The sequence below is a fragment of the Prionailurus viverrinus genome, chromosome A1, assembly GCF_022837055.1.
Source record: "Prionailurus viverrinus isolate Anna chromosome A1, UM_Priviv_1.0, whole genome shotgun sequence".
NCBI classification, from domain to species: domain Eukaryota; kingdom Metazoa; phylum Chordata; class Mammalia; order Carnivora; family Felidae; genus Prionailurus; species Prionailurus viverrinus.
The window spans coordinates 191,368,731-191,382,215 of NC_062561.1; the positions used below are offsets into that span (position 1 = coordinate 191,368,731).

A 13,485-nucleotide genomic window follows, 5' to 3' on the forward strand; every position below is an offset into this window, starting at 1 on the left:
ATCCAAAGGAGGGGAGGCTTTGGATGAGGGAGGGAGGAGAGGTGTGTGGAAAAATGAGAAAGGAATTCAGACTGAAATTAATATATAAATATTTGGTCTGGATCAAGGGGCACCAGAGCTGTAGTGCTAATAATCTCTTAGGAATTCAGTATTCTAACTAGCCAGATCATTTTGACTCAGAAGGGTATTATGTGGGGACTAGGGAAAGGGTTTATTTTCCTTCCACAGCTTGCTACCCCAGGATTTCAGTGCCCTAAAGCTCAATTTTTTATTCTCTCTCTTTTTAATTTTATTGTTATTATTAATTTTTTTTTTACTTTGAGTTGGGCTCTCTTCCCTCAGGTAAAACCATGTGGTCAGGGAGGTAGATGGGGTACCTCTAGGAAAGATCCTTGAGTTACACTCCAAAGCTAGGCTGCATTTTTTTTTAACACATCGGATGAGAAGAAGCTCTTGCCCCACCCCTCCCCATTGAAGGGAACTTTGGTCTGAGTCTAGTGGATCAAAGTGTACCTGGTGGAGGGAGCCATAGACTGATTGCAAGAGGCTGAGCATAAGGCAGAGGGTGGCTTCTTCACAATTTAGGGAGGCAAGGAAAGCCTTCTGAGAAGGAGGGCATGCTGGGTGGGATGCAGAAGGATATGTGGATATACTTTTGGACTTGGGAGATGTGTGGAAGTGCCACCTTCAGGACCTCTGTTTTCTCCCTAGCTTCTAGGATTTGTCGAGGCTCTTCATCTAGACTCCCTAGAAGGTGGAGGATGTTTCCACTCCACAGCCTTTGTGTTTGTGCCCTGTTGCATGACTAGATCAGGAAAAATCTAAGGGAGGAGGAGGTCAATACTAGAGCCTCTGGACTGGTTCTGTTCTGAGAATGAAACTGTGTTTACATTTCACCCAGGAAATATTTTGATTTTAAGAAAATGAGCTTACTCTTTCTCTATGTAGAATTTAGTGCCATGCACAGACCTTTAGCTGACACCTTGAATACTAAATAAATAGGCTCTTGGGCACCCTGGAGCACATCATAGATCTTGTTCAAACTCAGCTGGAGGTGGACATTGGGTCAGAGAATCCCTGGCTTTTTTTTCTTTTTTCTTTTTTTTTAAGTAGGATCTATGCCCAGCTTGGGGCTTGAACACATGACCCTGAGATCAAGAGTCACATGTTCTACTGACTGAGCCAGCCAGGCACCCTGAATCTCTGGCTTTACTGATGGGAATCTCTATTGTATTGGGCCTGAGCTCTGGTCTACTCATTGGTAACTCTTCACTTCTTGTCTTTCCTTCCTTCTCTTCCTTCATTCAACAGATATTGTGAGTGCCAACCACGTGGCAGGTATTGGGCTAGGTCCTGGGTGTTCCTTGGAGAGCAGTGGCAGGCAAAGCACAGTCTCTGCCATGGTGGGGCTTAGAGCTTAGTGGAGGAGCCAGGGAATGAAACTTTTCTGGAACAACGTAGGGCTGTAATGGAGGACGTAGAGGCTACTGTGGGAGCATGGGGAGGGGGAGCCTACCCTGGACTGGAGGTAAGAGAAGGCTTCTGGGAGGAAGTGAAGGAAGGAAGGAGTAGGGAGGAGGGTGGTAGAGTTGGCCTATTCAAGCTGCAGTGGTAGAAGAAACAAAGGCCTGAAGGTACGAGTAACGTGGAGATGAAAATAAGTTCTTTGTGGTTATAGCAGAGGGAGGAGGGCAGGAGGAAATGGTGAGAGAGGAAGTTGGCTAGGTAAGCAGGGGTGAATCTTTGAAGAGCATTTTAGGCTCCTTAAAGGGGTTGGCCATTTATCTTTAGGGCAATGGGGAGCTGATGAAGAATATTTTAAAAGCCAGATAGTAACAGCCTCCCAAATGCATTTGACAAGGACTACTTCAACTGAAGTGTAGGATGGGTTGGAAGGGGCAAGACCAGAGAGGTACTAAGACCCATTCAAGAGTTTTATTATAACTGAGTGAGAAATTAAGGTGATTGAATTTAGGGAAGAGGTAGCTGATAAGGAGAGAAGGGGATGCGTTACAGGCATGTTTATAGGGTGGAATCCTGGAGACTGGGAGGTGGGTTGACTAAGCGCTGAGGAAGGGGATGGAGTCAAAGACCAATGTGAGTTTCCTGCATGTGTAGGTAGTGGGACAGGGCTGCCGGCCCCTGGGTTTGTCCTTAGCTTGCAATAGGACCTCAGACAAGTCATTTCTTTTTTCAATCTTTAGTTTTCTCATTAGATGAAGGTAATAATTCCCAGGCACCATCTTGGCAGGATCATGGTGGAGATTCACTGATTAAATCCAAGTGTAAAGTAGTGTCCTGTTCTCTTTCCATGACCCTAAAAGGCTGGGCAGAAGCAAAGTCTGTCCTTACCCTGGTTATCTTTGTAATTTGGGCTTTTACATGGTTTCCCCCCTTATCTGCAATTCTAAGCACTTAATCTCCCAGGAACTGGTGAGCCTTCTGCCTGGTCCAGCAGCTGAGACCTCACTGGGAGCCTCTCTGGGGGGGAGCTGGGGGGGGTGGTCTCAAACCAGCTTTTGTTGAAAACAATGATATCATTGAGTGGGTGGAGCTGGGTTAGGCTTTTCTTAGCCAGTTTCAGGAGAAATGGGGTCTTTATGACTTCTGTACTTATGGCTCTTTTCCAGTCCCTTCCATAGCTCCCATGTACCCCACTGCCCCCTTTTCTTCTCTCTCCCCTGAGGTTACAGATTTGTGGAAAACTGGCAGCCTCCACATTTTCTCCTCTTGCATCAGCCTCCCTGGAGAGAAGTCCAGATGGGCCAAGGGGCTATAATGGCTGCATTATATCAGGCATAGTTTCTTTTTCCAAGCCCCCTCCTCCACTGAAAGGAAAGGCAAGTCACACAGAAAGGAAGGGATTCTTTTGAAGGGAGACTGGAATGCTAGGGAAAAAAGGTGATCTAAGTGTTGGGAAAGATATCAGGCTCCTGGTATGCTAGAAGCACTTTATCTCCTGACTTCTTGATGCTAAATATGGGGCTTGGGTAAGAGTGCAAAGATTAAGCAAGCCTTTCAGTTATGCGGTGATAGGAATATGGCTGGGGAAAAGGAGATCAGCAATGTTGAGTAAGGACCCTTAGTTCCTATTCTCTACGCCATTCTTCCTGTTTGTCCTCAACACACACACACACACACACAAACACACACACACACACACATGCACACACACACCTAAATACTGATGCACCCTTCCTCCATAGCTATGTAAGCAGCTTGTTACGGGTACTTGCTAGTTGTTGCCTGACTGGTTTGCAAAAGTTCTAGGAAGGAAGGAAGATGGGCTGTTTAACAGTGATTTGGCCTCCCGGGACCAGATGGTCATACCCGCCTTCTGTGTGGCCTGGTTTGCAAAGTGCTTTCACAGCTGACCTTGTAGGGGAGGAAAAATAATTTACCCTCTACCTTTCTAAGTTCTCAGCTGGGAACCCTGTAAACAAAGGCAGATTAACAAGAGAAAAACAGACAGAAGTTTATTAACATGTATACATAAGAGATAGCCAGGGAAAAATGAGGAGTAACTCAAAGAGTTAGAATTCAGGCTTATGTAGCATCTTTCCCAAAGAACAGTAAATTTGTAGAGAAATGACAGGACAGAGGAAAACAGTTACACTTCCAAAGATGGTAAGCTGTGGGAAGGTAATATATGGCAAACTAATGGGAGACAAAAGCTAGTCAGTAAAAGTTGTTGTGTAGATTCCTCTGGTGCCTTCACCAGGCAGATAGGGTCTGAAGTTGTCTCTGGTGATTAACTTTTGTCCTTCCTGGTAGAGAGGGGAGGAGGGACGCTTTTGAAAATTTTTGTCCTGATTTTAGGCAAATAGGTAGAGGGCAGAGAGCATGTTTTTTGTATCTGTTTCTTTTCAATTGCCTTTGGTGCAAAATTATCTGTATGCTTACTTGGCACATTCCGCCACCCTTCAGCCTACTCTGATCTTCATAATAGAGATGCAGGTGCTGGGGAGGGCAGGAAAACTGTGCTTGTGCCACTCACTCAACTCCCTTAGCATCCTAGCACAGTGCCTGGCACACCACGGTCTCAGTCAGTATTTGTGGAATGAGTAAACAGGTTTGCAGAGGCAGAGCCTGAGCCTCAGAAGAGGTACTGCAGCTTGGCTGAGGACCCAGAACAAATACATGATGGATTCAAGCCAGGAGGAACTTGGTCTCCCTGATGCCATGTGCCCCACAGTTTGTACTATATGATGCTGCTTAATAAGCAGTTATTGATAAGATTACACGAACATCCTTCCTCTCTGCCTTCTGGGAGTATCTGGATGGCCTAACTCTTGGATTATCTACCACTGACATTTAGCTTACTTTTGTTTATTTAGACTGATGAGCTTAGAAGCAAAATATAACTATGTGATGTTGGGTAAGTTGCTTTTGCTCTTTTTCAAATTCTTCATCTGTAAAAGTGGATTGAGGGGCTCCTGGGTGGCTCAGTCAGTTAAGTGTCTGACTCTTGATTTTGGCTCAGGTCATGATCTCATGGTTTGTGAGATCGAGACCCATGTCGGGCTCTGCACTGACAGTGTGGAGCCTGCTTGGGATACTCTCTTTCTCTCTCTGCCCCTCCTCCACCTTCCCCTCAAAATAAATACATAAACATTAAAAAAATGTAAAAGTGGATCGAGGGTTGGGGTGCCTGGGTGGCTCAGTCGGTTAAGCGCCTGACTTTGACTCAGGCCATGATCTCACAGTTTGTGGGTTTGAGCCCCACATCGGGCTCTGTGCTGACAGCTCAGAGCTTGGAGCCTGCTTCACATTCTGTGTCTCCTTCTCTCTCTGCCCCTCCCCCATTCACGCTCTACCTGTCTCTCTCTCTCTCAAAAATAAATAAACTTAAAAAAAGTGGATTGAGGAGAAGCATTAGACAGATAGGGTGGCATAAAAAGATTCTTTTGTTGCAGTCAACTCTGCAGTTTGTATACTGATCTCCCCCACCGGCCCCCACCAAAAAAAAAACTTTACGGAAAGGATATGGGACAACAAATAGAATGTGTTGGGGAAAAAAAAAAAAAACAGCTGAAGAACTAGGGCTTGAACAGGAAGGATTTAGGAATTCATAGTTAGTCTTTTCAGGTGCCACCACTGGGGTGACTCTGCTCCAGCCATTTTCACCAGATGTCACCCATCATGGAATTTGGCGAAATGAGATTTGATTGTCTTGGCTTGTCACTACTGACTCCAGGTGCCCACAGTCAGTATGCAGGGACAGGGGAGCATTTGTCTGAATGCAAATCGGGGCAATCTTACTCCAAGAAGGTGGCAAAGATGCTAGAGGCTGGGACAGTTGTCCATTACGATCTAGAAGGGCTCGCCAACATCCGACCTTCTTGGCTGCATCATAGCTGTGATTTGTGCTTTAGGATGTTAAAAAACCTGGGGCAGAGTTATTGGGATATTTAATCAGAGTCTAAAAGGGACGAAGCACCCACATTTAAGGTGGGTTGGTTTCTTGTCTTCACCCACCTGCTTTTTGTATGCTTTTTTTCATAGGAAAAATGAAATGGTCCTCTTTCCTAACATATTTTCGTAGGCCCAGTGATCTTAGAGGTTCCTTTTCTTCCCTTCCCCTTTGTCTTATTCACCAAGTAAATCTCTGAAATATGCCTGGTACCTCTTGTTTTGGCCCTTCCCTTCAGGTTGATCTGTTAAACAAGCACTGTGGTTGTTTATCAAAATCTGGTTGCCAGAGAGACTGCCATCAGGTAATGTTTTCATTTTTAAAAATTTTCTGAGAAGTGGTAGAGATAGTACCCCATTTCTTTTAAATATTCTTATCCAGCTCCAATAAATACTCATAACAGGCTCTTCAGGACACTGCAGAACAAATCTCTAGACTCTTGGGTGACACATTTTGAGGTCCCTTATCTCAGGTCTCTAACACTTAAGCTCCCTGATCCCAAGAAATCAGCCATGTTTGCACAGAGAAGTTACTCGTTTTTGTGGAGTTAGCCAAGAGGGAGGCATGGAGAGGATTAAAGAAATGCCCTGCTGGTCAAAGGAGTAAACAGTGCTCATCCAAACATCCTTTGGCATATAAAAGCAAAACATAGAACCAGGAGCTGGTGGGAAGGATGCCAGGTCTTATAGGGACTGGGAGAAGATGTAATGGGAAGTGGTTGGTGAAAAAGAGTGTTGGTTTAATGCATTGTTGGGAAACTTCCTTAATAAAAGGTTAAAGAAAACATGCCATGTAGCTTTGGCTTTTTGCCAGGATTATGGGTAGCGCCATCTTGCTTCAAAGTGTTGCTTCTGGAGCTGGTCCTCTGGCAGTAATGATACTTGTTCAAGAAAGTCCTTGGGGTAGGAGGGGATCCCCACTCTTTAGATTAGGAATGATGTTTAAAGTCCCTCCTTCCTTGGCCTTTCTGTTCCCTCAAAAAGGAATGCCTCTGCCTGTGGGCCCCTGGACTTGTCAATCCTTATTTGGCTTTAGGGCCGTGCCTTTGGCATGTTGGTTTGTTTCCATTCCTTTGGAGTCAGAGGTGGAATGAGCACTGGTTTAGAAATCTTGGTTCTGAGACAGCTGTCTCTTCTCCCCTTTACTTTCTCCTTCTTCGAAAACAAAAGAAAACAAAACAATACTTACTGAGTTTGTTTTTTTGTCCCAAATATGGGTAAACGTAGGCTATTACATTAGAATAGCACTCTCTGCTTTTCAGAAACCCTTCCAGTGTCTGCCTGTCCTGGGCATCACTATTTCCACTTGGTAGAAGGGAGACTAAGGCCAAGTAGCTTGTAACTGGCATAGTGTCCCCTCGCTAGTTAAAAAATATTAATACCCGAAAAGAGTATTATGAACCCTCAGATACTCATTATCTGGATTTACCAATTATCAAGATTTTGCCACCTGTGCACATAGCTGTTCCCAGAGAAAATGATAACAGTGAATTGTAGAACACAAAACTGTATACTTTAAGAAGAGTTCTTTCACATTTGTTGATTTTACTTAACAAAATTTCATAGGCATTTGACAACAGCCCTGTGAAGTAGATTCTAAAATTCTTCCCATTTTATAGATAAGAAAACAGGCACAGAGAGTTTAACTGACTTGCCCAAGCTCACCGGAACTTGAAGTATCAGTGTTTGAATGTATGTTTCTCATTTGGTCCTTTCAGTGATGCTGTGAGGTAGCAATTATTACTCTGTTATTTTGTGGTCTAGGAAACGGAGGGTAAAGGTTTCGGTGGCTCAAGTGAAGTAGTTCTCATACAAATACTGGTGAGCACATGTCAAAGTTCGATTTATCTCATTAATGCATTAATGGGGGAACCAGCAAGATGATAACTGGCTTAAAAGTTGGATAAGGGAAATATGTATGTATGTATTTTTTTAATAGTGAAAAAAATGAATGTTGAGATAAGATTGCTAAGTTAGACATAAAACTGGTTAATATCATCCTAGAGATGATGAAACCATAACGTTTGGAGTTATCTTTTCTACTGGGTGGAAATCATTTGCATTTCCTCTATTGTATCTTATTAGCATTTTACAAGTTAACGGCTCATTTTACAGACTTGTACAAGAGCTGCCTTAATTAATTGTAAATAGTCTTTCAAAGCTACATCTCCCCCCTACAGAGTCGGAAGACCCTTAGCCTGGCCTCCCTGAGCCTGCCACGCCCTGGTGCTCTTGTACGAAATTGAAAAAAAAACATAGTCATCTTTTGCCTCATTTCTGGGGTTTGAAAGAACAGTTACCTAGAGAGTAGTGCAGCTGGTAGTGAAGCTTTCTGAGCCCTGGACTTTTCTTCTGTGCTGTGCATTGATCCAGTGGGATAGGAGAATTCCCAGAACCTGAAAATCCCAGTATCACCTGGAAAAACTATTTAAAATACAGATTTATTAATCCTTCTCTAGAGAATATAATTCTCATTGGGGCTGGGCTGGGGCTTGAGATTTTATATTTTTTCAGTGTTAACGGGTGTTGTGCAGTTACTGGGCTAAGTCCCATGGCTACGGCATTGGGAGTATGAGCGAGAAATGACAGAGGCTTGCATGATCATCAGCACGGGTGGGCATGGTGAAGGTCTTCCAGGGGAAATAAGAGGGCTCAGCAAGGCTATACCTCCCCAAGCATCACTGGTGTTTAAGAGCTAGGATACTCTTTCTTGAAGGACCTAGAGGGAGCAAGATCTGGGGCAGGAGGTGTCAGTAAAAATAGCCACTGTGGCATGAGCTAAGTAATGTTTACTTATACTGAGCATGGCTGCATTGGTTGTTTTTCAAGGTAGTTTGGAAATTATTATCACTTTATCTTCACCACGTGCTTATCTGAAGCAGAGGAAGGAGGACTGAACTCAGAGACGTTTTGCAAATTTGTTTTAGCCCTGCTGCTTCTCTTTCCAGAGGGAGTTTTAGAGATTGAAGTTTAGAGAGGCATTTGAAATTTGTCTGATAGTAAATAGTCCTTAGAGGGATTGTTCTGGTTTTGAAGGCACTAGGCTCTAGCAGAGGTGGGTCAGGGCTGTTTCAGACTGCAGTGTGCTTTTGGGGTCTGGCTGCATGTACAAACAGGGCCCTGGCCACCACAGGCAGCTCTATTGTCCTTCCCTGGAGAGCGACCTTATGTCTAGTATTTGAGAAAAAGCTTATTTTCCCAGGTGGGATTCAGTAGATGCAGGTTTTGGTAGAGGACATGGGGGTCTGAGCGACCTGGGTTTTGCCCACAGTGAGCATTTCTGTGCTAGCTGCTGTTAGTATAGGAATACTGTCTACCTGCTTTGTGGGTTTGTGAGCCTGGACGGTGTGTGTATGGGGTGAGGGGACACTTTGTAGAAACTGCTTTTCTATCAAAGCCAGTAAAAGGAGGGGGTGGGGTGGGAAATCTTGGACAGTCCTTCTCTCTTCCTGGACTCACATCACTCACAACTTGTTTCCTGAAAATCCTAATACACTCCAGTGGTGAGAGATGGCTTCCTGCTGATATGCTGAGCCAGCCCCTTGTCAGGGAGGAGATGAGAACAAGATGTGGCTGAAGAAGGGGCGGGTGGGCCAAGCCGTGCTGCTCAGTGGCCCTGTGGCCCTCTCTGAGTCCTGAGAACACTGCCAGGGCACCCCATGGGCACGCAGGCATAGATAGGCCTGGCTCGGGGCAGTGGAGAGGATTTGGAAGTTGTGTTTTGTCTATCGGTAGAATTGCACAGATGGTGGTGATGAAACATGACCCTTTCTTTTGCTTCTAGAAAGAAAGACCTTCCTGGCCAACATCTGTAACCCTATTTGGAGAAAAGGTTGTTGTTTCAAAAAACTAGCCCTGAAGTTCTTAACATATCCATCCATCCCCTTTCTCCTGCCATGTGCTTTGCTTACTATATTTTTCTTGCATATATTCGCATCTAACAGTTCATGACATTTTTGTGACATCCCGTATGTCTGCAAGGCAACTATCATTACCATCAAATTGTGGTTTGGACTGCTGGTTCTTGGAAGCGCTTTATTTTTATGCTTCTGCCTTCTAAGGGAGACAGAGCAGAAAAGTGCTTAAGAAGCATAGTCAGGGCCAACAGACCTGGGTCTGAAACCTGGCCCTGACATCATGCCATGAGAACTTGGACAAGTTAAGTGTCTGAATTCCCAGTGTCCTCAATTATAAAACGGGGAAACAATTAGGACCTACCTCATAGGCATGTTGTACATAGGTGTGTTAAATGGTTTAACACTTCAATATGTGTGAACTGTTGTGATGCAACTTATCTGTTTTTTTCAAACTCAGAATGATCCAGGATGTGGTAGAGGCAGGAAGGTGATAGGGGCTTGGAGAATGACACTTTGATATTTCTGAAATTCGCCTACCTTAAAAATATTTTGAGGACTTATGGTCTAGGGCAGTGGTTCTGCATCAAAATCACTGAGAGAGTTATTACAATGGATAGTTGGGCCCTAACCCTAGAGTTTCTGTCCGCCCCAGTACATTTGGGCTGGGGTCCAACAGTTTGCATTTTTAACGAATTCCTAGGTGATGCTGATGCTGCTGGTCTTGAAATGGCAGTTAGGTAGAAGAGGAAGCAGATTGTTCCATGTAGATTCAGAAGACAGAATGAGGCCAGTGGGTGCCAGTGACAGAGATAGATTTTGGTTCATTGTAAGAACGTTAACTGTTGTATGTGGTCTAAAATGGAGTGGGTGGTCTCATGAGTTCCCTGTCACTGGAGATGTCCAATCCTGAAGGGCCATCTGGCAGATTCCTACGCTAGGTAGAAGGTTCATTTGTTCATTCATTCCTTCGCTTATTCCTTCTCCCACTTACTCACAGAATAAACATGTACTGCCTGCCTGGTACGTGCTGGGAGCTGGGGAGAAGCCCTGAATGAAGCACCTGTGCCCTTGCTCTTAGGGAGCCCACAGTTTAGTGAGTTTGGCTAAATGATTACGAAAGTCCCTTTCAACCCTGAGGCTCTGGGAGTCCTATGATAATGGTGTCAGATCCTCAGAATAAGAAGCTGCAGAAAGATGCTTACCCTTCTGAAGGTATGGCTGGGGACTGACCATAATGTGGACACCTCTGAGGTTCAATCTGGAATGTTCTCTTTGGAGCATCTTAATGTCACTGAATGAATGATTTTTTTTTCCCCCTGAGACCCAGACTAGGCTGAGAATGTATTTACCAGGGGTGCATTTCCTCTGGGAAAATTCACATCTCCCCACTGGCACTGGGAATGGACCATTAAACTCTGAACCCTTTTCTAGCTGTCCATGATGCCATCTGTGAAGGCAGATCTAGGGAGTGGGCCTGCGAGAATAAGCTAATTGCCTTTTCATCTCTCTCAAGTGATAAACTGGAACATTAATGGCTGGGGAGAGTTAGGGGAAAATGGGTAGATTATATCAGTTTTTCTGGGTTCTTCCATCATAATCCCTGGTGAGAGCAATAATGATAATTGCTGACCTTTACAGAGCTTACTCTATGCCAGGCCTGGTGTTAAGCCCTTTTTGTGCATTTTGTTATGATACTCTTAATATAGCCCTATCAAGTAGGCATATTATCCTCATATTTGCAAGGAGAGGAAACAAAGGTTCAGAGAGGTAAAGTAACTCACTCATGGCCATGGAGACAGTAGATGTCAGAGCTGGAATGTAAACTTCATTCTCTCAGACTCCAGACCATGCTCCAAGCTCCTAATGCTGAAAACAACTCATTCATTCAATTACTAGTTAAGTCATTCTTTCATTAAATAAATGTTAAGCACTGGTATGTACTGGTGCACTAAACAGCTTGGCCTCAGTCCTCCTGGGGCCTATGGTTTATCTCCCGCAGACAAATGGGTGACTCCTTCCTTGGATCCTTGGCTTATTAGGTGCTAAGGAGAAAGACATAGGGCTGGGAGACAGACCCTGCCAAGTGAGCTACAGACCCAGAGTTTTCATGTGAATGAGAGTTTCTCTACACAAGCTGGGTTTTGTACTTCGCTTTATTTTTACATTTTTCTGTTGGCTTTCTTTTCTTCTTGTCCAAGCCTTGATGTTGAAGGGCTTGATGTAGTAGAAGAGACAGTTCTTGTGACATTTGCCTTCTGGCTGCACTCCAGAGTGGAGAGGAATCTCAGTCAGGAGTCCCAGAACTTACAGCCAGAAGTGACTCTGGAGACCCTCTTCAATGGACCTCGTCTTGCTGGGAAATGTCCTCTCTTCCAAAACCAGGGTTGTCTCTGCACATTCCTTTGGCTCTCTGTGCTGGCCTCAGTCTATACTTTCTTCTTCCTAAAAGCAGTTTCAAATTAGGTTTTCAGGTTTCAAAATAAATAATTATTTTTTAAAAAAATCAACCAGTTTTTAGAAATATGCAACTTAGATTGTGAACATCTGCAATGCCCTGAGATAACCACCATTAACAATGGGCATTTGCTTCTCCATGTGTTCTCAATGCCTACATTTGTGTGTATTGTTATCAGTTTTTCATTAGGAGGGATTTTTAAAATGTGTATTTTCCTGAAATGTATTGTTTTGATCTAACTCCATTTTTAAACATTTTTTTCCATGTTAGTACATCTAGATCCTCTTAATTCTTGTTTTGTTAGACTTCAATTTCTCTTCCATGAGACACCTTTTTGCCCTTAGACTTCAACTTTCTATAGATGCATTTTGCTTTTAATGTGGCTGAGCTAGTTGAAACTTCCATTTGGCTCTTTTATTTTTCTTTTAACTTTTAGAGAAATGCTAAGAACCTTATTTGGTGTTGCCTTGCCTTTGATGAGGGATTCTTAACTTCAGCTTCAAGGGGTCTGTGGCAAGAGAGAAACCAATGTGAAGTTTTAGAAAAGAAAAGAAAATAAGAATTTGTTGTAAGGGTAACACAGAACTACCAGGTCTCAGGACATCTGGACCACTAGGTCTCAGCAAAGGCAGACAAAGGCAACTCTGGGAATCGAGGCAGCAGGAACAAAGGAACAGATGAATTGCTTCCATCTGTTTGGTTTTTGCAACATCACTCCATTGGCTTAGCTTGGAACATGGGCCACTCTTGGCCAGGGCCAGGTAGGACACCTTGATTGGCAGTCTCACCAGAACATGCAACAGGATGGAAGGATTCCCATGAAGAAAAATTGGCGAGCCAATACTGCAAGTTGGTGGATGCAGTGCTAGCATAATTATAGGTACAAAAGAGCGTCCAAAGACCTTGGGAAATTTTGAGTATGGGTTCGCTTGTGTGTATTCCCAGGACCCAGAAAAAGTTGCGACCACTGCTGTCGTTTTGTCTCCTTCATCTGGTTGTGTCCATACTAAGTGATGATCCCATTAAGAACAAAATTAATAAACTTCCTCCTGGTTTTCTTTTTGTTCCGTAGGCCCTTAGGGCTGCTCATTTTCTTCTGCACAGAGATGCTTGGGTGGTTCTTCCTGGGTCATTTAGAATGACTGCCCACTGTTTCCAGGAGGATGGAGGCCAGCACCTAAAGAGACAAATGTCTATGTTTATTCTTTGCAGGTACCTTTTTGCTCCAGCCTACACAGAAACCCATTATACTCCAAGTGGCAACGCTCAAACCACCATGCTGAAATCTGAGGTGAGTTCAGGTCAGCAGGGATCTGTCCAGCAGCTGGCCTGTCCTGGTCCCACCCCCGGGAAGTGAGGAGATATGTGGTGGGCACAGTCCCTCCTCTGGAGGGATTGTTTGCCCTGACCCCAGACCCAGGGCATGAGCAGGAAAAGCAAAATGTGAATTTGTTGTTTCATAAGGGCTCCCTCTCCTCTGCTGACTAAAATGATCAGGCAAACAGAATATTTTAGGGTAAGTGCCTCTGACTACAATTGGCATAAATCATTACAAAGCAGACATTTTCTCTGTTGTATGTTAATCACCCACATATTAACAAAAGTTTAAGTAAAAGGAATGATTTACTGGTAATCCTGCCATTGCACTTAATTAGATGTTTAATTGAGACTTTTCCATATGGATGTATAAGGTTTTGTAGTCTGCCTTTTTTAATGGGATTTTAGGTTTCATAGATTTTCTTGTTTTGCTGCCATCTTCAT

The 13,485-nt window shown here is 43.9% G+C and overlaps 1 protein-coding gene across 2 annotated transcripts in view; it reads left to right on the forward strand.

Annotated features, from left to right (window-relative positions):
- Nucleotides 1–13,485, forward strand: part of ADAM19 (ADAM metallopeptidase domain 19) — an 81,139-nt gene that overhangs the window by 19,213 nt on the left and 48,441 nt on the right. For both annotated transcript variants that reach the window (XM_047853687.1, XM_047853679.1), the window contains exon 4: nt 12,937–13,015. In XM_047853687.1, the coding sequence (XP_047709643.1) occupies nt 12,937–13,015 (79 nt within the window). The remainder of the gene's footprint in view (nt 1–12,936; nt 13,016–13,485) is intronic.